Source organism: Amphibalanus amphitrite, unplaced genomic scaffold (genome assembly GCF_019059575.1).
Source record: "Amphibalanus amphitrite isolate SeventyFive unplaced genomic scaffold, NRLGWU_Aamphi_draft 000442F_arrow, whole genome shotgun sequence".
In the NCBI taxonomy this organism is placed as follows: Eukaryota; Metazoa; Arthropoda; class Thecostraca; order Balanomorpha; family Balanidae; genus Amphibalanus; species Amphibalanus amphitrite.
In genome coordinates, this window is record NW_024881936.1 from 94,507 (window position 1) to 122,128 (window position 27,622).

At 54.7% G+C, this 27,622-nt stretch overlaps 1 protein-coding gene across 1 annotated transcript; it reads right to left on the reverse strand.

Moving 5' to 3' along the window:
* Positions 1 to 3,744: 3,744 nt before the first annotated feature.
* LOC122391523 (transcription factor SOX-4-like) lies at positions 3,745 to 22,571 on the reverse strand. Its single transcript, XM_043385533.1, has 2 exons — positions 22,274 to 22,571; positions 3,745 to 6,373 (listed from the first exon to the last, which is right to left on the reverse strand). Exons 1-2 carry the CDS (start codon positions 22,415 to 22,417, stop codon positions 5,294 to 5,296), a joined length of 1,224 nt encoding a protein of 407 aa, XP_043241468.1. The 5' UTR covers positions 22,418 to 22,571; the 3' UTR covers positions 3,745 to 5,293.
* Positions 22,572 to 27,622: the final 5,051 nt, after the last annotated feature.

Genomic DNA, 27,622 nt, shown 5'->3' on the forward strand with positions numbered 1-27,622 from the left:
GAAAGTATTCTCGAAATGTGCTGTCTGTTTTGAATATGGTACATTAGCCCGAAAACTGGTCTCTGAGCCCGAAAATCGGGACACTGTTTTCTCAGTGGATGAGTTGCAGACTGGCAGCCATCGTTTCAACAGGACGTCCGCCATCATCATGATAAAATGTTTCCCTTTCAACATTACACTCAAAGAAGCACACTGGTGCAGCTCTCCATCGCTGAAGAGGTGCTTGCTTACTGGATTAGATGTCGCAGATCCCTGAGTTTCAGTAGCCAGACATATCACAATTTACATGTGCATGTCTGAATACCCGCCCTCTCACTGCCCTTCAGCGGCGCTCTCTGCCCTACCCACCTCACTGGTGACGTCTATAATGACGTCATTGCTTACGTTATTCCTCTCACGGTCAAGCTGGCCGTTGAGAGACGGCGAATGGTTTGCAGTCGTGCTTGGGCACCCACACTGATGAACTGTAATGAACCGGGTGCGCCACCAATGAGCCCTGCGTCACCCGCCCACGGCACCCCTGGACGACGAATCGTGCAAGGTCAGACGATTTGCGATGCAGAGAGTAGAGCCTACTTGCCGTGGTGGTTCCGTGCTCCCCTGGTAGGCAAACTGCAAGAACATGCTGAGTGTGGGCGAAGAAGTTCCGTGAGCGAACTTTATTGAAAACCAGGCACAGGAAACTTTTTGGTTCCATGATCTCCTGAAAAATGTAATAGGTCGATGCAATTTGGCGTTTTATTTACAATTATTTATGATAATTATGTGCTCTAGTCTAGGTTCAGCATGCAAACTTTTTGATTGGTCCCACCAGCGTCGGCATGAATACGTGCAGAGCTTGCATCCGTAGCCATGTGTATGTAACTGCACCAACAGCTGAGAATACCGTAACTTCACCAACCCGAAGGCCTCAGGGCAGGCTAAGGCCATCTGAGACCGACGGCAGCGCAAATACTGTTCTGCAAAGGAGCACTCGGTACTTGAGCCAAGGCCTTGACGGGGGCGTGGGTTGATCGGCTTGCAAGAGCTGGAGGGAGCGCGTGGGACGATTAGGACAGACAGGCCTCAGGTGTTAAACGGAAGAGGCCTAAGGTGTAGACTGTAGAAACTCCTGTGACTAAGTATGCTTTTTCTTGGCTTATGATTTAATTTAATTTGTTGAGCTAACTCGTCAGTGACGTGATGAACACTAAAGAAGTACCGAGCCAGACTTTCCGACTGATATTCGATCCCCATCCTACCCGAAGCTATGCCAGAACATACTCGTATGCATTATGCACGGCGACTGGTCCTGTATCAAGTGGACGGACCAGCGCTATCCAGGCCATTTTATGATCTCTCAGGACGAAGGTTGGCTCACATAGTTGACGAGTGAAACGACCCATTGTGTAATATCATCCAAGGCCATAGTACTTTGGTTACCGGGTGGGACGGAGCCGCGGGGGGGACGACGAGGCCCGGAGGGTGGGGTAAAAATGAATGTAAATATGCGCTGCAAGGTGCACTGTGCCCTATGTGCGGTGCACGATCGGCATGCTCACAATGCTCTGCTGTGGTCAGGCTGGTGCATATACCATGCTGCGCCAGTGCACGACCTCAGTGCACCGCACAGGGACAGTTTTGGCGCGGCCAATAGATGTCAAATGCCTGCGCGAGGAAGCCCGTATCATGTGTTACAGTATTACAAAGCCCAAAGGAAAAGCAAAGGTATCAAGGCCGCATTATCTTTCGAATTACTGCAGGTATTCGCCTTTCAGCGTGCGCGTACGCGCTCTGTTTGCAGTTTTGTTACAGGACGCCGACGAACTTAGCTGAAATGAGCATTGCTGCTCAGATTAAGTGAATCTTTTCAGATACTTTGAGCTCTCCTACGGTCAGACCTAACGGTCCAGAGACGAATTCGTGGTACCGCTTGCAGTGTCCTCATTCGTGTGATGCATAATAAATGTGAAACATGTCATCCGACTTTTATGCGCACACCAGCAACGTCCCACGTGACTCCAATATGATTTCGTCTATATCCAACTCTCAGTGAAACGAACCGAGGACATCACGACCTCCCAACTGTTGCGCTGCACTTATTGACTACCAGTTGCCTCGGTTTTGTTGTTCGGCGAGAATTAGTACCTGTTGATCGGGCACAGATTGTCCCGTCACACACCACTTCGCTACCAAGGCTGTCAAAATGTGAGCGGAACCCCCGGCCGCTGTCGAGCTTCAGCCTCTCACCTGTCAGTAGTGATACGAGTGCAGTGACCCGCTACCCCCGTACTCCACCCACCACCCCACCCTCCAATAGCGCAACTACGGCGGCGACGCCCCGGCCCGCCCACCGCACAGCACGCATCAATAGTGCACCGTTACCGACCGGCCACCGCCGGCCAACCGAGCCGCGGCAGAGAGAACCATTCCCAAATCATAATTGACCCGATTTCGGTGACGTTTCGGCTAATAAAAGCACGGCCCGGCCATGACGAATGCCCTCGGGGCGTGGCGGTGTGTCGGCTGCCCCGCCCTCAGCAGGTCAGCCGCGTAACGAGCTCACTGTTAGGGGCCGCGAGCGCGAGCCAATTTTGAGCTCTCGCGGCCCGACAGAGGACTACTTCAAGGTTGAATACTGTCGCCCGTGATATTTGTCTCATTGCTCCGGGCGCTATGACACCTGTCTCCACAGCCGGGTCGGTGGCCTCGTTCGCGAGCAATGTGATTTCCGAGCGATATGCTTATGCGAATATGGTGCGCCGACCTGGGGACCGTGCAACCCTGTACCGCGTGTGCGTGTCAGGTGGAACGCATGGTGCGGAGGGTGCAGCCGGCGATACGGCTCGATAAGTCACCGACCAGCGACCGGACTGCAGCCGGCACTGCGAGTCCGTAATCGGCGCACGAAGCCCGCCAATCGGTGTCATGAAGCCCACACGATGCCAGATCGGTTACCGCCCGCGCACACAGCCGAATAAAAACAGACACCGCAAGAATAAAAATCATGGCTTCGCAGTGGTCACGCTGCAGCTGAATACCGGTCCGAGTGCAGGAAAATCTACCAAGCCTTCTGTGTGAGCCGGGCTTAACTGGGCCGGCCATGACTCGGTGAAAAAATCTTTGACACGTGGGGCCGGAGCCTGGTCCGGAGCGGGCGGACAAAGCCCTTCGGCCGGTTTGCCAGGGAGAACCAAGGCCGAGTCACATTGCTAACGATTCTCTAAAGATGTGGTTTTTGACGTCCGCCTCACATCGATCTTCATTGTTAAGCGTTCAACCGCTGATCTCGCTGTTCCTTACCGCTATCGTTTCCCAGTCCCGCTCCTGGTTCCGCCGTTTTGCCGTCGTTTGCTGCTCACCGCTCTGTGTCGGGCGCCGCTCGGGGCCGTTTCTGCGGTCGGATGCCCACCTGCAGGATCACTCGGCCCCTCTGGCAGCTCCATAAATACCGTATGGCCAGCAGCGTCGCCAGTGTATTGATCGGATAGCTGGCGCGGCGCGTGTCAGTCCGCTAGGTAAATAGAGCTGGGCTGGACCGATTTGCTCGGCAAATTCAGCCCGAGGCACGGTAGCGACACAGAACCTAAAGATCGTCTGCTACCCTAGAGTGCAGAGGTCATCCCTCCCTGGGGGTGATTAGTGGGACTTTCAGCGTGTATTTTTCAAGAAATGCACAACTCCTGGTTTTTACTTGCCGCTATGTTACCCCTCCGACACACGATTCGTTTCAGTTCACGACCCTCTCTGATGAAAGTGCCAGGCTTGTAATGTGTTTTTTATTTCTTTCTTTGTAAACAAACTACCATACAAAATGTACAGGACTATGTATATATACCCAGGGTAGATGGGACTTGCCTCTCGCACATTCATTTCATTTTATATTATGAAAAATATTGCTCCACACTATAAATATGGTACAACCGAGGTGACATGAGCCCGAGAACCCAGCCCACGCAGCGGGCGGGTGGTCGTCTCTCCACTCACGAGAACTTGCAGAGATAAAATGTAAGTACAGGTAATAACAAAACAACAAACATAAACTAACAAACGGTAGAACAGTTCGCTAAGAATAGCACAAAGTAGCACGCGCGCGCTGTCGGTGGCCGCGGTGGCGGCTCACCGGTCCCACCGTAAGAGCGGTCTACCCGCCGGGTGGCCGCCGAGGTGGCCGGCCGACCGGCACAGCGCCGCCGGCCGCAGGCCACAGCCGACCCACCCATCGTCCAACCGTAGTGTACCATTGCCAGGCGCTCCCTGGGCCCGCGGGCCGCCCTCTCTCTTCCTCTCGCTCTCTCGCTCGCTCTCTCCCTCACACCAAAGCACCATCTAGACCTAACACCAAGAGAAAACACCGAATGACGGGGGCGACGGGCTCACTCGGCCAGCGCCCCAACTAGAGAGACATTAAAAAGCGAAAAGGTAGCCGGGCGGCGGGGGCGGCGCGGCCACAGGCGCCAGCACCACGCAGAGGCGGAGACGGAGGCGTGAAACGGCGCGCAGAGACACCAGCTCGGCTCAGACGCGCGTGAGTATGAGCAAGTTACCGATTGCACTTGATTTTCCAACCCAACTTGGCATGGAGCGCGTGTCGCGTCGTCATATTGCGTGAGGTTGGGCGCGCGCCGCGGCGATCGTGCCCGTGAGGTGAGCGCGTGTAGACAACTATGGCGCGCAGCGCCGCGTCCTGTGGCTGAGCGCCGTGCGCCGCGCTCGTCACCGCCGCGCCGCCCACGCCGCACTCTCGGCGCGTGAACGAACATGCAGCAAACATCGTGTTCTCGCACAGGAAGCTCCGTGTGGCGCGTGAGGTCAGTGTGGCATCCACTAGATCGGGTGCGCCGGCGGACGTCTCCGCCGCGCTGAGATCGTCTGGGGATCGAGGGTGTTTGTACTGCGGGCTATTACCGTATATGGAAACTGTGGTACAGTCATGGCACAAGCGATCGTGTCAAGGCATCGGAAGGTAGAGAAGTTGACATGGACGGGCGGCGCACCACGAATGCCCAAATTATTGGAGTGGGTTTGATTTGGCGTTCACGGAACTGTGCGAAAAGGACGGGCGGGCCGTCCGCGTCGCGCTTTGTCGACTAGCTTGTGCCCCAGTGAGACCCAGTTGGCATCCAATGACGCGACTTGATATGCCAGCGCAACGCTAACGGAAGCGATGAAGCGCGGCCCGGGAACCAGACACACTCGCACACGCACAGGTAAGGCCTCTTCCAACAAGCAGACCGGTTCGCCAACACCCGCTCACAGCCGTGCCGCGCGCGCGCGCGTCGCGGCGCGGCCACAGCGCACTCGCACGCCGCGTTCAGCAGTTGACGAGGTCGCGGAAGGGCGGCTCGTCGGCCCACGGGTCGCGGAAGTCCCCCAGGCTGCAGAGCACATCCGAGTCGTACTTGAACTCCAGGTGCGAGCCGGAGCTGCTGGCCACTGACATACTGTCCAGGTCGAGATCTGCGCCGAACGACTCGAGCGGCATGTCGAGGTCGGAGACCAGGTCAGCCACCTTGAGCTGCAGCAACTCATCCAAGCCATCCGGATCGACACGCAGTGGATCCAGAGGCTCGCTCTTCACCAGCGTCGAGTCGTCGGCGACCGGATCGACGGGCGAAGTGGAGGACGGCGAGCCAACCATGAAGTCGTACAGGTCCGAGGCCTCCGTCTTCACCGTGAACGCCGGCTCGTCGAACATGGTGGCTGACTCGGGAGAGTCGGGCATCACCGTCGACGGACTCGTCGGGACGCCCGTCGGACTGGAGCGTGCCGACGAGGAGCGTGTCGAGCGGGACGAGGCGGAGCTCGACGGCCGCTTCGGTGGCGTGGAGGGCCGCTTCGCCGGCGTGGAGGGTCGCTTGGAGCGCTGTTGAGTAGGCGGAGGCGGTGTGGCAGCAGGGGAGCGGGGCGTCACCGATACCAGTCCAGACTTGTTGCCCTTGACGCTCTCCTTGAACTTGCTGTCGATTGTCAGCTTCAACTTCAGCCTCTGGTGGTTGACCGGCGCGAAGGTACCCGCCGTCTGTGTGATGCGGGAGCGCGAGGCTCCCGAGTTGTTCACCACCGCCTTGAAGCCTGTCGAAGCTACCGCTCGTGCCTTGGACCGCGTCCTCTCGGTGGTTTTAGTCTGACCGGGCTTGATCGTCTTCTTGCGCGGCCGGTATTTGTAGTCGGGAAACTCGCGCTGGTGGTACTCTTTGAGCCTCTTGGAGATCTCGTGGAAGGGCGCGCGCTGCGCGTCACTGAGCAGCTTCCAGCGCCGGCCCAGCTCCTTGGAGATCTCCGCGTTGTGCATGTCGGGGGTGACCTCGATGATCTTACGGCGCTCGATTTGTGACCAGACCATGAAGGCGTTCATGGGACGCTTGATGTGGTTCAGCGGGTGCTTCTTAGTCTGCAACAACAGAGAAAGAATGGGTCAATGATTTGCAACATCACGGAGGCTGGTGCAGCTGATGCAATCAAAGGGGCATACAGCGATTTCCGGTAATAGGTCACAGTAATTGACACGAGTCACAAATCACCGAAAATTTGCAGGTCACGGATCACTGAACAAGTGTCACAGCTGGCAGCTCGTGATCTATTGGTTGGGCTTGACAGTCAAAGGTCACAGAGAACGCGTCACGCGTGACAGGCTCCCCCAGCTCGATGGTGTTTACATATGTTAGCGAAAGCGGCTCCGAGCCATGATGTCAGTGGTATGGCACACAAGTCAGCGTATGATGATGAGCTTAACGTCTGATGTCATCTGCCGTATCAATTCGGTATCAGGATCGAAGTAAACGACAACCAATTTCCTCTGATCAGTCCGCTGTCCGCCCTCGACCGGCAGCTGATCATTGACCTAGATCGAGCCAGAGTTCTGAATACCGGCCAGTCGTGCCTACAATTCCACACAAACGAGCCAGTGTCCGATCAGGTGACGCAACGCGACCTGACCGACCTGACCCGAGCCGGTACGGCCACCCTGACCTCGCAGTCTCCGCCCCACGCGAGGCAGTAGCGACCCGACCCACCCAGCACCGCCAAACTTCGCCGGGCACGTCTTTTTCGGGGCTCGGCGCGGCGCTTTATTACTAAAGTTGGACGGACAGCCGAAACTTGAGCCATTTCCAGGCAGTACGGTGGATTTACATTGTAGTGACGAAACGACCCGGCATTGTACGGGGCGACAGGCCGGTCCGGTCGCCAACGAGAGCAAATGAAGTTGTCAGCGAGTTAGAGCTGCAGATCAAGCATAGCATCATATCCTGTTGGACCAACGCCAATTGATCTCTCACCTAGTCAAGGGGAGACTCGTCACATTAGTAAATAGGAGGACCACCCAGGGAGCTGAGTTCCATTTCGTTACAGAAAGTTCCCTCATTTCGTCACAGAGGGCTCAGTGTTTCCGCTATGGCAAGCGGCTCCCTGTCTCCGAGGCCTGGCGGCGGGGACGACCCAGCGCTCTCGCACGGAGGGGAGGCAGGGACGAGCTCGCACTGGGTGGAGCGCGGGCGGCGGGTGGGCCCGGGCGCGGCGCCCCGACGAGCTGTTGTGTCAGGGGTCGGGCCAGAGGTGAAGGCGGCTGCGGAGGTCGCCGGGACGGCTGACACGGCTCCGGGTCAGCTGACAGACCTGCCGCCGACCGACACCGGCCGTGAGCGGCATTAATTGGCGGCGGCGGCGGCGGCGCGGCGCACTATGGTTGGAAACGGCCTCACGGATGGCCGGGGGTCAACGCGAAAAAATGTTTTGCCCATAACTTGTTAATGCGTAGACCGACTGCGATGAAACTTTGCATAGGTATACCAGTCTCTTTCGTGCATCATACAGTAACTCAGAAATGACGAGGTCACGTCACGTCACGCATGTGTGACGTCATCATTGCAAGTATGTTATAAGTCGCCTATGTCTTTCGTTATGTTATCGATATCGCGAGGCATTTTGAACATGTTTTGAATACTGCTATTACTGAATGGATATTGTTGTTATGCTTTAGCGCGAGAAATATCAACGTAGTGACGCACAGTGTCTTACTATTGGTCATAAAGGGTCAAAAATTTGGAGAAAGAGTATTTATGATTTTTTTTAGATTGGGCAAAAAAGTAAGAAATAAAATGACGCGCGATCAAATGACAAAACATGCGTCAGATTAACCCGGCAGTTGCTGGGGTATTTCCCCATCCGCCGTTTGCCGGGGGGGGGGGGGCGTTCAACGCCCCCAGCCGATAACTCGCGAACAAATAGGCGCAGCGAAACGCACGAGGCGCGGCAAACGAAAGAAGAACGCGACGAGACGATTCACATGAATACTTTAAAGCTGAATTTCGAGGTCACAGGTCGGGTCAAAGTCAGGTCAAACACTTGAAATCGGGCTTTCAGTAGCATGGACTTTAGAACCTCGCAATCGGTGCCTCGCGTTTCGCGTTTCGATTATATCGTCATCAGTTGGTCCTAAATAAATTCAGTCATCAGTTGGTCCTAAACAATCTGTCACAACTGTCACAACTGTCACAACCCTTCATATAAGTGCTAAAAGAGTGTCAGATCAATGTAGGGGTCAGTCAAACATAGGCCACTGGCCAGGGTCAAAGTCAGGTCAATCAGGTAAGCACATAACCCCGAAAATTAAAACTGGTACCTATTCGCAGCCCATGCATGACACATGTTTTATGGGTACTTTTGGGCGTAGAACACGATGGTGACATTCATTTTATCATACGAGTACCTGGCTGGTTGAAAAAAGATCAATTTCAGAAATGCATGCGTCATGGTCGTGAAGTAGTCACGAGAAATTGCCAACATTCAGTTCAAGATTTTGGAAAATGTAGAACGATGATCAAAAACCATAGATAGCCATTTGATTTGCCATGGTATTGGCAGTGTAATGGCGTTTACAGCATGTCTGTATGTCTGCTCTGTCGGTGGATATCCATATCCATACTCCAGGATATCCATACACGTTTGCACGATATCCATACTCCAGGTGCAGGGGTGAGCAGTTACTTCTTACGAGGGGTGCGGAGTCGAAGTCAGAGTCGGAGTCAGAGTCGCCCAGAGTCGTGGCAACGAGCCAGGAGTCGGAGTCGGAGTCGGGGTCGGTCAGGAGCCCGCAGTGGAAGTCGGAGTCGGTCCGAATCGGAACAGCTCCATCACGACTCCGAAACACTGGCAGGGGTCCGGAGTCGGAGACAGAGTCGGCCGGAGTCATGGCAACGAGTCAGGAGTCGGAGTCGTAGTCGGAGTCGGATTTGGCGCCACCACGACTCCGCAACCCTGCTTCTTACCATCATTTATAAGGATAAGCGATTGCAAGACTGACGAGCCGACCTGGTGCTAACGAAGCGACGGGTAGGTACGCCTCGGGAGATGAAGCTTCATGGACGATTTTGCGCACAAGTGCGCAGTCTGCTTTTACGTTCCCCTAACGCAGAATTGAACAGAGATTTATTCTGCCAAAAAGCTCAATGGAGGTCGATGGAGAACTTTTTGTATGTCAAATGAAACATAAACGTAATTTTGCAAATATTGCTGTGGTGACACTGCAAACAGAATGCAATGCCGTTCCTGATTTTGAACACGCATGGGAAAAAGAGTCACTCCACTCGATAGCCAACATAACAAGGATTATTTTGATATATAATAATCCAGTTTTACAACGTCATGGAGGTACTCCACATGCTATCAACAGCGCGGTTGTTTAAACCTTTGACGGCGCACCAAAAAAGTCACTATCAGGAACTCCCGATTCCACGTACAATAATGGAGACTAAATGCGCAACTAAATAATTTTTGCTGCCCAATTCAAAACATTTCATCAATTTCCAACAGAATGACACCCCAAATATACATATATTCCGAAATTGCCCACGGCCATCCGTGAGGCCGTTTCCAACCATAGTGCGGCGGCCTTCGGGGTCGTGGACGGCATCCGGTCCGCCGCGCCGCGACACAATCGGTCGCGGCGGAATTTTAACAGACCAGCTGAAAGGCGGCCCGAGGAAGTCGGTGACGTCGCCGTTTCCAGACAGTCGGGACACGTTTCCAGGAATCGGGCCGACGGAGAGATCGTTAATTGACATGCCACTTCCATTTCTTTCCACAAGATCACGTCTCGGAATTTGAGAAACATACCAACATTCATGAACGAGAAACTGACATATTTCTGCAGCTAGCCCCGAATGTAGCCGACCCCGAATGAATGAAATAAAAAAGAAGTAGGTATTGGTATATGGCTGGGATACAAGGCAGGGCTCCAAATTGTTTCATGTCACTATGCTATAAGGTACCTCGATTTAATTTTCAGCTATGGTTAGCCGAGTACCTATAAATTTATATACGGCACTTGTGAATGACTAACTATTTCGTGTTGAGATATTGTTTGCTTGACTGTTTACTATTGAAGACACACAGGATGCCAGAAAAAATCGTTTCTTAATTCCATCACAATCATGTAATATCGCACGCATGACCTTTGATTCACGACCTGGCAATCTCCACATCGCTTGAAGCTAATGACACCAGCGCTCGGTGGTTAAACTTTTGCCAGCCTCATAAAGACAATTCAACTACGTAGAACGAACTATCTTAATCTTGCCAGTACCATGAACCGTGTGGCTATAATTCCGCGCTAAACGCAGCGCTGGCCGACCCGTATCGACCGCGCTCACTCGGGTCGACGCTCTACCCTCCCCTCCCCCCTCCCCCCCCGGTGTCGGATCAGCTGACTGCGCCACCTCAGCTGCAGCTCGCTCCAGCGGAAGACACGTACTGCAAAGCCTCCAGGCGACCGGAACGTTATTGGACTGAGTCAAAGCAGACAGTGATGGGGAGAGAGGGTATGAGGGCGAGACGAGAGAGGGGAGAGTGAGACACCGAGAGTGAGTTGATGGTCGTGACAGCGGCCGAGGGAGTCACGATAGAGGCGACTGAGTCGCGTGAGAGGAGTCGAGAAAATCGAGGGAGTCGTGACGGTGAGTCTAGCGATTCGTGACAGTCGAGGGAGCGAGTGACGCTCTAGTGAGTCAATCTAAGGAGTCATCCGAGTCGAGTAGATCGCAAGCCCCCTCCAAACACGGCAAACCCGAGCGCGGTTCGAGCACTTCCATTTGCGCTCTTAGTAGGCGTGTTTCGTGCAGGTGCCGTGAGGGTTTCCAGCCCGTGCGATCGTATCACGATCCACCAGACTGATAACAGTCCGTCAGCAAACAGGCGGCCCCATCGACCCGGCGACTTAGCATAGCCACCCGGCCGAAAGACGACCAGAATAGACGCGCCCTATCAGTTTTTTTTTCCGGACCCGTCGCCGAGGTCACGAGTGACGTGCGGGCTTCGTCACCAGGAATAGCGTGATTTTATTCACCCGTCTGGCGCGGCTGAGGCGTTCGCGGCTCTCTGAGTACATATCGAGCGAGACGCTCTTGGTATGTTGCCAGCTGACGAATTGGAGTCGGGAGATTGTCTGATGACAGCTGAGTCGAAAAGATCGGTCATCAGGATGCCTGGCATTGTGTAACATCTTGTTACAATATATGCTGTCTATTTGGGAGGCGTATTGACCCGCAATCCAGATTCCAGAGTTTCAGCCTCACTGGTCCCTTTTTGACACAGGTCAATAGCGCACATCACTCTGATCACTTACTTATCTCGCAATCGATAATTCTCTCAACAGAGGGTGCGGCCGGTCCACCGTAGCCTGGCTAGCCCTCAGCTCGTCTCGCTTTTTCGTCCGTCGATGACCGGCTCCACCCCGTCCAAGCCCCGGCAGTCCGTCCTTCTTGCGACCGTCTCCTCTTACCCCTCCCGTCTCCTCACGTCTCTCCCTTCCCCGGAGACACGGAGAGACCCAGCAGCAGGCAGACGCTCGCAAACGCCCACAACGAGCTCCCAAACTGCCACGAAAACACCGCCTCCCGCGGCGGCCGACTGTTTTGACAACGCGCGAATCCTCCTCGTCACTAAAGGGCTGCTGCCAGCGTCGGCGCCAGGCGCGCACGAGCAAACATTCCGACCGGGGGCGAGCGCGGCGCGACGAAAATTGCACAGAGAGCGCAGGGGACCACACACGCACACACATTAGAGGCCGGCGGGGGGCGAAGAGGCCGCTGATGTTTATACATGCTCCCTGGCCGGGACGGCGCTCCACCGCGCGACGTCGCCGCCGAAAATCAATTCACAAAAAGGAGAAATCAATTCAAGAATCGCTGCCAAACATTCCAGCGTCCGTTGAACGGCGCGCTGCGTCTACAAAAGCAGCTGGCACCGAAAATCCCACCAGGATGAATCGCCGACTCCCTGGGGGTACGGGCGCTGTACCAATACCCGGGAGAATAATGGGGAGAGACGGGCACAGCGGGCGCCTCCGGCCCGCCGTCCGTCTGCACAGGCAGCGAGGAGAATAGTATCGATTGTGCGGTGGCCCGGCCGGCCGGTCCCAGGGGCAGCGGCAGGGGCCGCGGCGGCGCCGACAATCTGTGTGCGTGCCAACGGGTGCGGTCCGAGTGCCGGAGCGGCACGCGCGCACCGGCACGGCAGCCGGCCGCGCTGTCACGGCGCCGACAGTTTCCAATGACAGCCGGCGCGCTGTACGACACGAGCACGTCTGTCCGGACGGCGCGGAAGCCACGCCCTCGGCTCCGATGGCAGCCAGCTATTTCAGTCACGTAGTACTCTTTCAGCGCAGCGCAAAAACATGTTCCGGATATGGTCAGAGAAGTAAAGTTTCGATCATACCGCGGTTCGAACTCAAGACCTCTCGTTGAGCAGGACAATTCATTGCCGCGGAGAGGTGATGCCGCGTCTGAGTTCTCTGCCGATATCGAGCCTGTCGGGGGAGCTCAGCAAGTCAGCTTTGATCAACGTTAAGTCGCCGGTTGAGCCTTTGCAGATCTGCCAACAGACATTTACGTAACTCTCACGTCTGGGATGAATTTGAAAATGTTATCGGTTAACTGTTCTACCAAGAACGTGCCCGCTGTGCAAAACCGTTTCACATTATCGTTCATTGACCGGATGAAGGCTTTGGGGGTAATATGTACGCAACTCAAGCCGTGACAACGTTATTTTCCATTCAATATGATCCACTCCGGGGCCTGTTATAAGAAAACGAGTTCTGAAATTCGCGCAGGAGCATTATCAATTGTTCAACATGGGCGTGGGATGGTGTTGACATCTCCACCATACCCAGACGCTGCCGGATCGGGGCCGCGTGGGCCGCCCGAGACGCTCGCCTTGCACGCAAACACCGCCCTAAAACCGGCCGCTCGAGGTCGTCGCGGCGGTGCGCCAAATTGGGCGCCGCGTGCGTCGCTCACGTCTCGTCGGCGCAACTCTCCGCGGTACGGCCGTCGGCACCTCGACAGGCCGACGGAGCGCCACCCGACGCCCGTGTTGACGGACTTGGGAACCGGGCGCCTCCCCGCGGCATTACATCTGATCCTTCCCGGCGGCGGCGGCGGATCAGCTGGGACCAGGACCGGCGGCTGCGTGTGATGGGTGCCCGCGGGCGGCCGCCGCACTCCCACGACGGTGGAACGCCAGCACGCCAGCGACGCTCTAGGTTTATGTGTGTGTCACACGCACCTAAACGCCATGGTTTGGTGGCTGGTATGAGCGCCAGGTTTACTTGTGCAGCATGAACGAAACCGATAAACATATTTTCCATAAAACTAGTCCATCGCGCTTTCCGGCTACTCAGCACAGATTTAGAACTAGGTACGCCTTTGGTTTTGGCTCTAGTCTAGACTCCTGAGTCACGGTTGACTCGAGTCAGACCCACAGTCCCGACTCCCCACACAGGGATGAAACCAGTGTTTCAGTCAGCCCCGGGTAACCCAGCTGAGCCGCCAGTGGCTCTCAATCTCGGCTGACCTCGGTTTGAGGACCGCGGCCTCGCTCCAACGATAATGGAAGGCTGGCCGAGGTATGCCGATTATTTCGAAAATTAATCGCAGAGTCCCTCGACGAAACTACCGCATTGAGTTCTTCCTGGCTGCCTTGAAACCAACTCTTCCCAACCCGGAGCAATGTGGCCTCTCTCAGCAGTCGACATGCTAAATGGGGCAGTTGCCAAGCAGAAGCAGAAACCAAGGCCTGTCCGCATGCAACATAGACATTTAAATTGAAGTGAGTTTTCCTTACAGCTCTTTTGATCACACCTTTCAGTTTCACCGCAAACAGCAATCTCACCACCATCCCTTACAGCCAGGACTTTCCTAATCGGAATACTACCTATCCGCCCCTCCCCTCCCACCCGGGGATGGGGGGCCGGTGGCCGGTACCATCCACCAGGGAAGGGGGTGGGCGCGGGCCCCTCGGGACCCATCCATCACCCATGGCCCCGGGCGAGGGGCCGCCAGCACGCCGGCCGACCGGACGCGCAGCCCATCTTTCCGCCTATCCGTTGGCGTCTCGCGCGCCCCAATGACGCTTGCATAAGGGGAGACTTTATAGCATCCCAGACCACTGAAGAATTCATGCTTCCGATACATGCTGGGGTTCTGCTATGGTCATGCAGAGGTGTACCGAGGATAATGGCCCATTAGAAATTGTACCGCTGGGAAAACGGCGGTTACTCGATAACTATTTCTCTGCAGCTATTACCTCACGGCTCATGATAAGTGTTGTATTGACGGTGTCGAACTGAAGCAGGAAAGAAACCTTGGAAAGCCCTGTCAAAACTTGTAGAAAACTCTGCCAGGTGGAAAATCGAAGCCAAATGGTAGGTTTAGTGACGTCAAGATTCAATTATGTCCATTCCTTGTGATTTCCCAGCTCCAGATAAAAAGTTTTCGAGGCTGACGCGAGGAAATCGAAGAGCCAGACAAAAAAAAAATGAACAAGAGTGACGACACAGCACACGAAAAGTTAAAAGCGATATTCCGTTACTTATATCTGATTCTGAACGACGGAAACCACCATCGAGACCAATCACCAATCTGACCTGAGGCGGTCCAAAGCACTCGTGAAGCACTCACGACTGGGCGGCGACGCTGCCAGCAAAAACAGCCTCGCCGCCGCCGCCGCGGCGCTGTTGTGGCTTCTAGGGCGCCGAGAGTCGGCCGACCCACAGTCCAAAGCGGACCTTGAGCGAGGCACGGAGGGAGAGAGAGAGAGTGGGAGAGCTGACTGCACCGCCATCTAGTGGTGACCTTTAGCGACGCGACTCAGGTCAAGGGGTCAGGTGATAATATTTAGGCAATCGTCCTCCAGATCACTGGATTTTTGAACCAGTGTTTGTGTGTGTAGAGGGGGAGGCTGCGAGAGAGCGATTCCTTTATACAGTTTACAGTCAAATGTGTTACGGAAATGAAAAAAAAAGTTTGAAACAGAACGCATCCCTTACAAAAAAAGCGATAAACGTGGGCAAACGACCTCAGCCTCGCCCATTTGGAGTCGGTCGCGCCGCGCCACTTCCGGCTGTGCGGCGAGATCAAAGACCTCTGGTCTCGGCGGTCGCCGGCAGCGCGCAACAAACGCCCCCAGCTGCCCGACGTATGTGCCGCCCGGCCCACCGGACAACCTTGGGCGTGCAGGCGCGGAGAGCCTTCCTCGGAGCCGGCCGGCCGGTCGTACCGCGATAATCGGACACCGGCCGACTCGTTAAACGGGCAGGCCGCGGTGAACTCAGCTGATCGGACCGCCGCAGGCGGACGGCCGGCCGGCCGGGCGGGTGGGAGTACGGAGCCCAGCGCACGGAACCCAGCGCACGGAGCCGGGCGCGCACCGAAACCGGACTCGCTCAGCCGCGGTCTCCGGTCGATTTTCAGTCGCGGACGGCGACACGTCGCCATCGAACCAGCCAGCGCGGCGGTGTTATTCGCGCCGCGGTCACCTGAACAAACGTCCGGCGACGGAGAAGGCGCTCCGGCACCGACACAAACAGAACGGCGAGGCGCCGGCTTCCGCCGAGACCGCCCCGTGCCAACTGCGCTGCCCGCCACAAGGTTCGAACAGCAACTCTGACCTCTGAAAATCTCACCCCTTACTTTTCATCCATTCCAGCTTCATCCCTCCAACATTGTCATGCCAAGACCGTGTGTCCACTCAGTTTTCATTAAAATGCTAAATTGTTCTGTAACCGAACTGTCAATCCCAGTTGCTGTCTCCCAAACCCAAACCTCATACACCGACGCTGAACGCGCATTCCACAGCCACGTCTCACAACAGCTGACCGAAACTCTCAACAGCTGACCGAAACTCCGCCGCGCTAACCCCAGCTGCCGGCGCTCAAGAAGCCCTCGACATGCCGCAGACCATTCTACGTCGTCGCCCCTTGTTTTCGCAATCAGTGACGACGGCGGCAGCGGTGGGCCATGTCCACTGGGTGAGATTCCACACCCGTGAGACCAGCGACCGGCCAGAGAAAAGTACTCCTTTTCCGCCGACCGCGAGAGGGGCGAGGGAGCGCACGGGCGGCACCAGGAGCGCGGTGGCGGAGGCTCGGGCACCAGCGGCAAGGGCGGATAAAGGGTGGCTTAACGTGGTAGGCACTTGGACAATGTGTTTTGATTTTATCTCCGTCGATTTCCGGAAGGACGTGATGCCCCGCAGAATAATAGAAAGGCGTAATAAAAAAACGAAAACGAGTTAGTTGATACTCGAGCAGCACCCATGATAGAACTAGTTAGTGGATAAATAACCCACGAGCGCAGTAGAGCAGCACATAAAAATAATACCTATTCAACCAGGGGCTAAGAAGCAGATCATCACGACATAGCCAAGATAGCCGCGTTGCCACCGCGATATCTAAGGCGGGCTGCGACCGAGCCAGGTGCGGCAGCTGGGCCGGCCGGCACCCGCAGAGCGGCACGGGGCAGGTGCAGCCGCCACTGCCAGCTGAAAAGGAGCCGGCAGCTGCCGACCCGGCGCCCTTGTCCTCGCGCAGCTGCCGTCTTGTCGTGTCTACCCACCCGTGCCAGTCGAGGGTCTCCCCGTCGTGGGGACCGCTCACCCGCCGGTGGTCTCAGGACTGAAACGAGTCCAGGCACGGCCACCACAGGAGGTCACCGGCTGGCCATATCTTACGACAGGCGACCGCGACCACCGCGGCCAGAGTCGATGGTATGAAAGAGGCGTGAAGGACATCGTTTGCTACAATCATGGCGCGCGGCGCTGCGGCGGTGGCGGCGCAGCGAGGCATTCAGTGGCGCTCCACGGCCGATGACCCGGCGGGCGCGTACAATACCGGGTGAGGCCGCTCAGCTGGTAACGCCACATCCGCGCTGTTACGGCCACCGGCACGGCACTGTCGACCGCCGCCGCCGGCGTCACATTCCGTGACGGCAGCCGATTTCGTGACGTGACTATGTCGTGACAACTCCACCCGAGTTACGCCAGCTGGTCGAAAAAAAAACGAGAACGAACCCACCCCACCCCACTCGCCCAGCGCTCACACGAGCGGCGTACCACTGAAGATAAGCCGTCCACCAGAGACACAGCACGACATCTGAGCTGGGTACTGGTCGGACCCCCAACAGCTGGCGGCGGCGGGGGGAGACGTTGAACAATGGTCACTCTGAGGACGGCCTGCGGTGCCGGGCTCTTGTTTATGGTCGCCCAGCGGGCCCGGAGCGTCACCGGCGTCACTGGGCGTCACCGGACGTCATCAGGCGGCGGCGGGATGGTGACGGAGACGCCACAGGCGGGAGGCGAGACACGGTCCCAGCAGGCCGCAGAGAGATATCAACCCGATCTGCATTCCGCGGCCGCGCGCGGCAGGTTAGACGGACCGGCCAACGGACCAGCGGACCAGCGGACCAGCGGACCAGCGGACCAACGGACCAGTAGACTTCCATACAATGTAACGTCGGACTAACGAACCAACGGATTAACGGACCAGCGAACGAAGGGACCAACAAACCAACTGGCCAACGGACCCACGGATTAACGAACCAACGGACCAGCAGACCAACAAACCAACGGACCAACGGTCGGGCGGACCAACACGATACCGGTCCGGACTGGGAGGGCAGACGGAGGACTCTCGTCCTCTTTGGACGGGAGGATGGGAGGACGAGAGGACGGCGAAAGGCCGGCAAGAGGAAGAGAGGAGAGGCTCGGCTCGCTGGGTGCCGACAAGCTGTGCGCCGCGTGTGTTTGTGCGTCGGCGCGGCGCGGCGAAAAGCGGCGCGCTCGCGTCACATCCGCCGCCCCCGCGCCGGAGATGGGGTCCAGTGGTGCGCGGCGGCCGGGCGGCCAACGCGGCGCATCGCGACAAACGCGCCGCGCCACGCCGCGTCGGCAGCTGCCGCGCAGGGGAGCTCTCAATGCCAGCGCGACCGCAGTGGCTGGGCGCCGCGAGGGGGGGGGGGATGACAGAGGGGCGACTGGGGGGGGGGCGTCGTGACACCACAGCCCGCCTCTGGGGACCGCCGTCCCCGACCGCACAGAAATGCGGTCGAGCGAGGCACCGCAGTTGATTACACGGCAGGTCACAGGAAACCGCCGGCGGTATCACTACAAACTGTGACGCAAATGTTTCAGTCTGCAGCTGGTCGCAAGATACTACAGCAGTCTGCAGCAGCGAGCTGCTATCCGCCGCAGCAGGGCCCACCGAGCACCAGTATCTAGACACATACACCGCTACACGATCCGACAGTAAACGAGCGCAGACCAACCGAGGGAGTCGGCAGAGTTCAACGGCCACCTCTCCGTCCCACATCCCATCCGATCCCATCCCATCGGATCCCATCCCAGGCGTCCCGTCGGCGCTCGGAGCCGCACTGTGGTCCTGATGACTGTGTTTTTACACCGATGGCCGACTGATTAATTGTGTCGACTCCTGAGAGGCCGGCAGAGCGGCAGGGGTCCAAGACGCCCTCTCCGAGACGGCCGATCCATACTGGGCGAGAGAGAGAGAGAGAGAGAGAGAGAGAGAGAGAGAGAGAGAGAGAGAGAGAGAGAGAGAGAGAGAGAGAGGGAGAGAGGGGGACGAGGGACGAGAGAGAGAGAGGGAGAGAGGGGGACGAGGGACGAGAGAGAGAGAGAGAGAGAGAGAGAGAGAGAGAGAGAGAGAGAGAGAGAGAGAGAGAGAGAGAGAGAGAAAGAGAGAGAGGGAGAGAGGGGGAGGGAGAGAGAGAGAGAGGGACCAGGGGTATTTCTTGCGCCGTCACTCTATGCACGACCGTTCAATACAGCGCGATGCAGGCAGGCGAATAAATTGTTGACGAAACATCTCCGTGGCTGATCTGAATAAGCTCGCAGCCAGCAACGCAATAACGGCATTATACTGGTAAGCAAAGCGGCTCGGAAAACGCTTTCCCGGGTAATATCCTGGACAGTATTTGACAGGCGGTGTGGATCTCTCTCTCTCTCTCTCTCTCTCTCTCTCTCTCTCTCTCTCTCTCTCTCTCTCTCTCTCTCTCTCTCTCTCTCTCTCTCTCTCTCTCTCTCTCTCTCTCTCTCTCTCTCTCTCTCTCTCTCTCTCTCTCTCTCTCCCTGCGGACGAGTCAACATCTGCCGTCGTCTTGAGAAACAGCGGCAGTGGCATGGGACAGCGATGGGGCCGGTGAAGGGGGAAGGGGGCGGGATCGGGCGCACCAGGGGGCCAGGGTCACCAGGGTCCTCAGGGACGGCAGGACCGCCGACAGGGCCACCAGCAGGGCCGCGGACCGCCCCGCGTCAGCCGCTGGGCACTGAAGAGCGGCCGCTTTCGAAACCGACGGCCTTAGAGTGGCGCTCCAGTTCCGACGGGCGGTCGGGTGGGGAGGGGAGGGGTGGACGGGGAGGGGGAACAGCTGAAGCGTCGGCCTTGACTCAGCTGCCCGCAGCGGCGTGACGCTCACAGTGGCCGGCCTGGCGACCGAGCCGAGCTCAGACGGAGGAATGACTGCTGGAGTGGACAGTCTGGGCAGACTGGTGACTGATACTGGACTGAGTACTTGAGTAGTCTGTGCTGTTATCCGAGTTCAGACTCGTCAACCAGCGACTGACGACTGGACTAACCAAACAGCCTCCTCGAGGCGACTGAAGCAGCGCTGCAGCGGACTAGCCTAGCACCAGCGCAACGAGGACGACCAGCGATCCCACGAGCGCCATCCCCCGCCGCTAGAGGTACGGGCCGGGCGCCGGCGGCGGCGGCGGCGGCGCCCGGTTGGGGTTCAGCGCTCGGCGCAGCGGCGGCAGCCGTCAGCAGTGCCACGCGACGCGTCATCGGAGGAGGGTGTGCCGGCCGGGCTCCTGAGACTCATGACAGGAACACCACTGGCAGAACCAATGTCAGCCCGAGCGACAGCGGAACGGTCATCGGGGTCGAACTGATGATGTTACCAGCGGCGACAGCGCTCGACCCAGCTCGACGGGCCCCCGGTCGCGACCGACTCTCACCCGCTGTGCGTAAACACGGGGGCGAAATTCCGGCCCGGAACGCCCGGCCGGCTCGCCACAAACATGTTGAGTAATGAATCCGGCCGGCCCACAGCGTCCGCTGCGGGTCAAATTTGGCCCGGCCGACCGGGCTCGGAGACCCACTGGGGTCAGGCGACACGCACCCTGGCGATCTAGAAATCTTACAAGAATAAACTTACGTTCTTTTGGACGAGTGGTGGTTGGTAATATGCCAAATGATATTGCAGGCTTGCTAGGTTCGCAGAGACGTACTGTATTTAATGTTTAGAGAGCGTTTTATGTTTGGCATACGATATGATAGTAAGCGGCCTCGTACCTTGCCGGAATGCCTACTTCGAGTACGGAATTGTACGCGTTTCGCCCATTTCTCAGGAGCCGCCTGGATGATAAATCACGCCGTGGTGCTCGTTAGAAAATCCAGTAACATAAATACGATAGAGCCACTAATGCTGGGACTTCACTGAATCGGGGCTAGGGAAATGGATTCCGCATTAATTCTGGTGAATAAGCTGTTTTGGTGGGCGCTACCTGAGCATGCTCCATAAGGTGTTGCCCACATTTTCCAGTCATGGCTCGGATAGAAAACGTGCCTGTGAAAGCGTCGTTGAGTTTACATTAAGATTCAATATTTATTGTGGATGTTGATGGCACTGCTCAACAGAACAACGAATAAAGGTGAAATAAAATATGTTGTAGCTTCTTAGTGAAGTCCAGAACCGTCATGCAATGATTACCGAATGCCGCCAGCTTCGTTATGGACGAGCAAACTGGATAAAACGAAATGGAATTGTTCCCTGGATGATACAGACTATGGATGATACTATATATTATTTGGATGTTATCTATGTTCAAAATTGGGATGAAATGCGCCAAATATTTGACATGATAAAATTATTGAGCCGATGAGGCTTTCAATAATTTTAGCGTAAATATAAGCGAAAATACCTGAGCTTTTTAACTTAGAAAACAAAGCCATTGTGCGACATGGGATGTTATTGAAACGCTTTCACAATCAATGTTTAAGACGTTTGTTTTCGTAAATTTTTCTTTGGAAAGGACCTAAAACACTGTACAAATTGCGTTGGATTTTAACACTGGACTTGCGTCTGATAAACGGAACCCAATAAATCCCAATTCAAAGAAATGAATTAGGAAAATGATAACATATAACGTGTTGTTACCCATTCAAAATTTATACCTGACGGAAATTTTACAATTAATTTGCCAGTTTTTAAGACCTTAATATTTCAGGGAAATTAGAAGCTACCCGTCACTTCCTCGGACGAGTAGCCTCAAGTGAGCATTTAATTTCTGTATTCGATTGTAATAAATTTGTCGCGTGCTCCGATTCAGTGTTTAGTAACATCGACGGCAGATTTGTATAATCATATCTGATTTTTTTTATAAAAGCATTTCACACTAAAAGGTAGAATGTAACATTAGCCGCTATGCTTCGATTTATATTTTCGAAATATGCGAATAAGCCAGTCACATCAACGAGCTACAAGTCCTCAGAGTGAGGAAAACTGTCACGCAACGGAAAACTTGTTGAGCCTTTTCCGACTAGGAAAACTTGTATTTCCCTTCCTCAGCAAATTGTACGGTGGGTGATTGATCAGCTGTTCGATCGGGCCAGTATCCTTATGCGGAGGATCAGCTGTTCAGTCACAAGCGCCCTGTTGATGGGATTTAAAGATAGCGTCTGTTGAGAGTCCCACTTTTTGCTAGGTGCTGTGATTCTAGCCTCAAATATGATAACCTCGCTTCACCGTATCTTGCCCTATGACATTTGACGAAATTTCATTGGTGCACACGAAGGTTGCAAGTCCCGAGTAACCTATCTGCTTTCGTGGCAGTTGCCACGCATTTGCGAAGTCCAAAACCTAGTCGCACGAATGTCGGAACCAACGCCAAGCTTTGCTTTGGGGAGTTTCAGGTGCACATAGGATAAGGTTGAGTGGCTTACCTGTGTGGCATCTGTGTACGGCGTCGACGAATTGTCTGCACTTCTAATCACACGCAAAATATCTTCGTCAACCAGGCTGTCTTCCGGCTCACTCTTTATGTGCCGACGGCCGGTATGCGTCTGTGATTCGCCGTGAGGAAGCATGACCGCTGTGTTTTTGCTTCTGAGTGTGAGCGTACCCCAGTCAAGTCAATACAAGTTCCAGGTCCCGCAGGACCAAAGTCCCCACGTGCACACACCACGGCAGCCCGGCCAGAACTGACGCGCGAGCTCCACTTTCCGCAGCGTAGTGGCGAGCAGCTGATTTCGGTGAGGCCAGCTGTTCGGCAGCGGCGGCGCCGCCGACCAATCAGAGCTCGCCGCCGCGCACGCAGCCGCGTGACGTCACCGGCGCTGCGTGACCCGAGTATCGCCAGTCACAGAGGCGCGGCGGTGGCGTCGGGGGCATCTCCGTCGGTCCCACGTGACCCCAGGTGACCTCAGCGGTGACCTAGCGTCACTCGCAGAGGATTCGCGGTCACTTGAATAAAAACTCCCACGAAGCAGATACGAAGGGCCAAGTTTGCGCTGCGAGGGCAGACGTGCTAAATTGGACCCAAATGACCGGGGTTGTAAATCACCTTGTTGTTCAACTTTATTATGGATTGTCGGCGAGTGCCGACCTGTATCAAAGGGTGCCGCGGGTGATAATAGGGTGGGCTTATACTAGGGAAAGAGGATATTTAAAACCAGGGTACCGAGTTGGAGCCGGATGGAATGGAGCAGGACCTTTCTAATCGAAGAGGACATCGTCATCATGATCAGACGTACCGAACAATATTAAATATACGTTAATGCAAATGTTGGCGTATAGCAAACATGATATATGTACAACAAATTATTTTTGCTTTCAAAAGCTTTTAATTTGTTATTGATTTTGGCCAGTAGCAAATGTTACTTTCAATGTGAATTGACACACGACACTGAAACTTCGGGAAGTTCTTTCCCAATGTTAGACCTTTACCTTGGGCCCTTGAAAGCTTCCCGTCTATTCTTATGTAACCAGTGCTGAATAATACACTGAATAATTTACATTAACATTATCTTCACACTATTTTGATTTCCATTTCATTGAGTCAGGCAACAACCGACATGTATTTGACAATTTTATATCATTTAAGAAAAACGCAGGTAATTGTCGATGGAGAGTCTTGACATCGTAAGGAAAAATGATTTGTGTATATAATTATTTTTAGTGGTATGTATTTTAGTGGTATGCTATTTTAGTGGTATGTATGAATTCCAGTTACCTATATAGGTACGTAACTCTTCCAGCTCTCTCTCTCTCTCTCTCTCTCTCTCTCTCTCTCTCTCTCTCTCTCTCTCTCTCTCTCTCTCTCTCTCTCTCTCTCTCTCTCTCTTTCTCTCTCTCTCTCTCTCTCTCATTCTCTCTCTCTCTCTCTCTCTCTCTCTCTCTCTCTCTCTCTCTCTCTCTCTCTCTCTCTCTCTCTCTCTCTCTCTCTCTCTCTCTCTCTCCCCTCCCTCCCTCATGGCAGCAGCTGCTGTCTGGTCGCTGCTCCCTATAAAACCGTTTCTCCCCTCTCAGTCACCGTTTACCCTTCCGTTGGCCGGCGAATCGCCCGCATAGCTCCCACATTGGGCCACTGAACGCGCTTGGCCTGGGAACCAGCGCAGGGCCCGCCCGAGTGAAGGTTTTGTCTAGCCGTCTGAAGGTTTTACTACCGGGGGCAGCCTTGGCCGTCTGTTGGCTGAACAGCAGGGGACCGAGGCGTGGTAAGTTGGGAGCGGTCTGGGTAAGTACTGAAGGACAAACCAGATCTTGCTACCGGCACCAATCACCAACCACTTCCAGCACCACCACCAACACCAGCACCAGCACCACCCTGCTCGATCTGGAGTTTCACCGGTACCCTCTCAGCACCGACCAGGCTTGAAACTGAACCAGACGGGACGGATTGCTGGCCAGGATCACAGGATCAAACGGGCCGGCACGACTCGGCACGGATCAGCTGGGATCAATCGGTCCGCCCGGAGGCTGGCCAGCTGATCCTGCAGACCAAACCAATGTGAACGGCTGAAGGGAGAATCGAACACCTAATCAGCGCCCATGGAAACCTACCAGTTCCGTCCGACGCCGTCCCGACTCATTGTGTTCAGCCTGGAGCCGTTCGGTGCACATAATGCCGCTTCTCGCCCCAAAACTCGCCCAGACGGTCTCAATGAAAGGAGATCGCTCCGAGACGGTCGGCGCTGTCTGGACGCCAGCTGACTCGCGGAGGAGAGGGTGCGGGGCCGCCGACCCTCCCCTTCCCTCCCTCCCATCCCCGTCAGCTGGGCGGCGGGCTGACTGTACCGAGTGGGAGGTCGGTATATGGGCGAAAACCCGGAGGCAGGCGCCGGTGCTATCATAAGGAAGTACGGCCACCGCTCCTCGCGGACGGTTTGAAAAAGTGACCTCGCGGTCTACCGTCTGCTCTGTTAGACCAACAGCAAGGTCAGAGCTAACCGAAATTTCGTCAGCAGATTTCGCATGGGATGTTTTTACCCACCTTAGATGATTGTGGGAGCCATAACTGATAGTAATTGAATAATGATATTTCTTCTGGCTTTGAGATCCCTTCGCTTTGATTGCATATCAATTCATTTGCATATCAACATATCAACAAAACAACTTATGCGCATGGAGATAGGTAAGAAGAAATCAAAGGATAGCACCTAGAGATGTTTGTCTTATTCGTATTAACCCGCGCCGGGCCGGTGCTCTGAAATTCCGCGCCGGGCCGCGGGGGGGTGTTTGAACACCCCCCCCCCCTTCTAACTCGGCTCCTGGGCCACGTAGCGACACGCGGTAAGCGGCAATCGAAAGAACGTCCAAAATAAGGACGAAAACACTTCGGTCATTTTTTGGGTCAGGTCAAAGGTCAGGTCACCAGAGGTCACCAAAGGTCAAATGTTCACTATTTCAACATTTTGGAAACTGCCAACGGCTATCTCGGGAACCGATAGAGCTACAGCGCCGCAAAAAATCGCATTCGATAGCCCTTTTACAGACCTTTCTGAGTAATGTTTTCAGATTTGACCTCAGGTCAACGGTTTAGCCTCCAGAAGGCAAAAACTCCAAAAATAGCCGTTTTTACGAAAAACGTTTTTTCGGCAATAACTTTTGACTCAAAAGAGCTATGACATTACTTTTGCCAGCATCGTGTTCCTCTCGTCGAGACGCGTCGAATGAACTATAATTTGACCTTGAAAGGTCAACTTGAAAATTTGACCTCAGGTCAAGGTCATGACCTGACCGGAAAAGGTCATGTTGCATATCAGTCGATCCGCAACGTCGAGCCGAACACATCTAAGGCGTTTTCAGCGCTCTAGCACGCCTCTATCAGAAGTTATCATCGAAAAACTGTTAGATTCTGTTCGTGACCTGAGATGACCTCGGGGACATAACGAGGGGTCACAGTTGCCATTTTCTGGTTCAGTGTGTCTATTTTACCTACATCTCGATGTTTGAGAGTGTCTAGAATAGCGCTCGTGCAAAACAGGCGCTTTTCAATTTTCTCCCATTGACTTATAATGGAGAGGCCGCAAAATTGACCTGACCTTAGGTCAACGATATCAAAATTCCGAGATATACATTTTATAGATAGTGTTGCTCTAATCAATCGCTGAAAGTTTCAAGGCAATCGTTCAGTCGGTGTAGCTATGACGAACATTCTTATTTTTTCTGAGGTGAGGTCACTTGGCGTGACCTGGTGACCTGACCTAAGGTGACCTGGGTCTGAAATTTTCACAACATGTGCGGAAAAGATGCACGAACAGGTGTGCCAAAAACGGCGGCGCTCCGCGCCGCCGTTTCTGAGATATCTGCGAAAAACCGCAAGGGGGGTGTTCAAACACCCCCCCCCGGCCCGGCGCGGGTTAACATCATCGAATTATCTGAGATAAAAAACAGGCATTCAAAACTCAAGTCTATATTCTCCTAATGCAGCCATCTTTTCGTCTTTCAGTTGTGCTCGTAAGTGTCGAAAATGATCGTTCCCTCACATGAACTGCCGAGACTAAACTTAAAAAAACGGGGTCTTGTATCATCTCAGAAGTGCACTTAGGAACGGTTCGTATAGTTCGGGGTACTAAGGCAAACTCTAGCCATCGCTCGCGTTCAGAGACATCCTGTGAAAGACGTGCAGTTCATTTATTAATACTTACGGTGATGCCTGGAGAAACTCTGAGAGAGGTGTCCAATATTTTCCCATGAGCGGGGCGTGACGGACGATGATGCAATCTTCCGGGATCGTAAGCGGAGGATGAAGGTTTTAGATCCCCGGGGATTTAGATCCGGCTGAGGTAAAATCGACACTAATTTTCCCTCACTTATCAACGCGCGTGCATGCTGTCAGCGGAATCAGCGATTTGAAAATAAATTGGTTAAAATAAATTGGTTGGTTACTTAAAAAAGTACAGTTGTGGGTATGAAATCAAATGAAAATTCCCAGCGGGTCTGTGCCAACCCAACCGAGCGGGTCTATCTCAGTTTACCCGCAGCTCTGTCCCAATTCACCAATTCACCCAGTGGATCTGTTACAGTTCACCAGTTCATCCACAGCTCTGTCCCAGTTCACCGGCCGCCGCCGTAGGACTGCGCCTGTTCATAATGATCGTTTAATGACCGCTCACCACCGGAGGTCTGACCTCCACCGTCCCCAATTAGACGGAGACCCGCCTGTAGACATCAAATCGGCGGCTTTCAAGGTCCCCAGCGGACCAGGGCTCCGTCGCTGGGCCCGAGGCACACCAACTACAGCTCTGTCGCCGGGCAGATGGCGGGCTTTTCCAGGCGATACGACTCACGTCGCGCCTCTTCGGAATCGGTCAGTCTTTTCAGGAGTTGGGAATTGATCTTTGTTGGACTATGTTCACCATCCTGCCTGATCGAATCGCAGCTTCCTGCCCAACCGTCAGCGTACGCGTCTAACATTGGATTCAGCTACTGCCTACTGACTCTGCAGTTTTGCTTCTTTGGCGCCCAAAAAGGGGGGAGGAGCACAGAGGTATGTACGCTTCACTACGGTACGGCTTCGGGGAGGCAGCGCTTTATCCTCAGTTTTGCCAATGCGATCCGAAGCCGTGCTTCATGCCAACAGTATAAGTTAGCTTTGCTGTGGCATTCGATTACCCTTATAGAACAAGTCATCAAGGCTCGATACGGTTCCCGTGTCCTTCCGTATACAACATCTCCCTTTGAAGGAAAAAGTCAATGAACTGAGGTCATTATAGATAAGCTTGAATGTCTTTGTATAGCTAGCCAAATACTTCTTGTATCAATTCATAACTGTTCCTTGATAGCCATCG

Coding starts and splice junctions, on each gene's coding strand:
- LOC122391523 (XM_043385533.1), bottom strand. CDS start 22,417: ATGCTTCCTCACGGCGAATCACAGACGCATACCGGCCGTCGGCACATA. Junction 6,374..22,273: donor CGTACACAGATGCCACACAG/GTAAGCCACTCA, acceptor CTGTTGTTGCAG/ACTAAGAAGCACCCGCTGAA.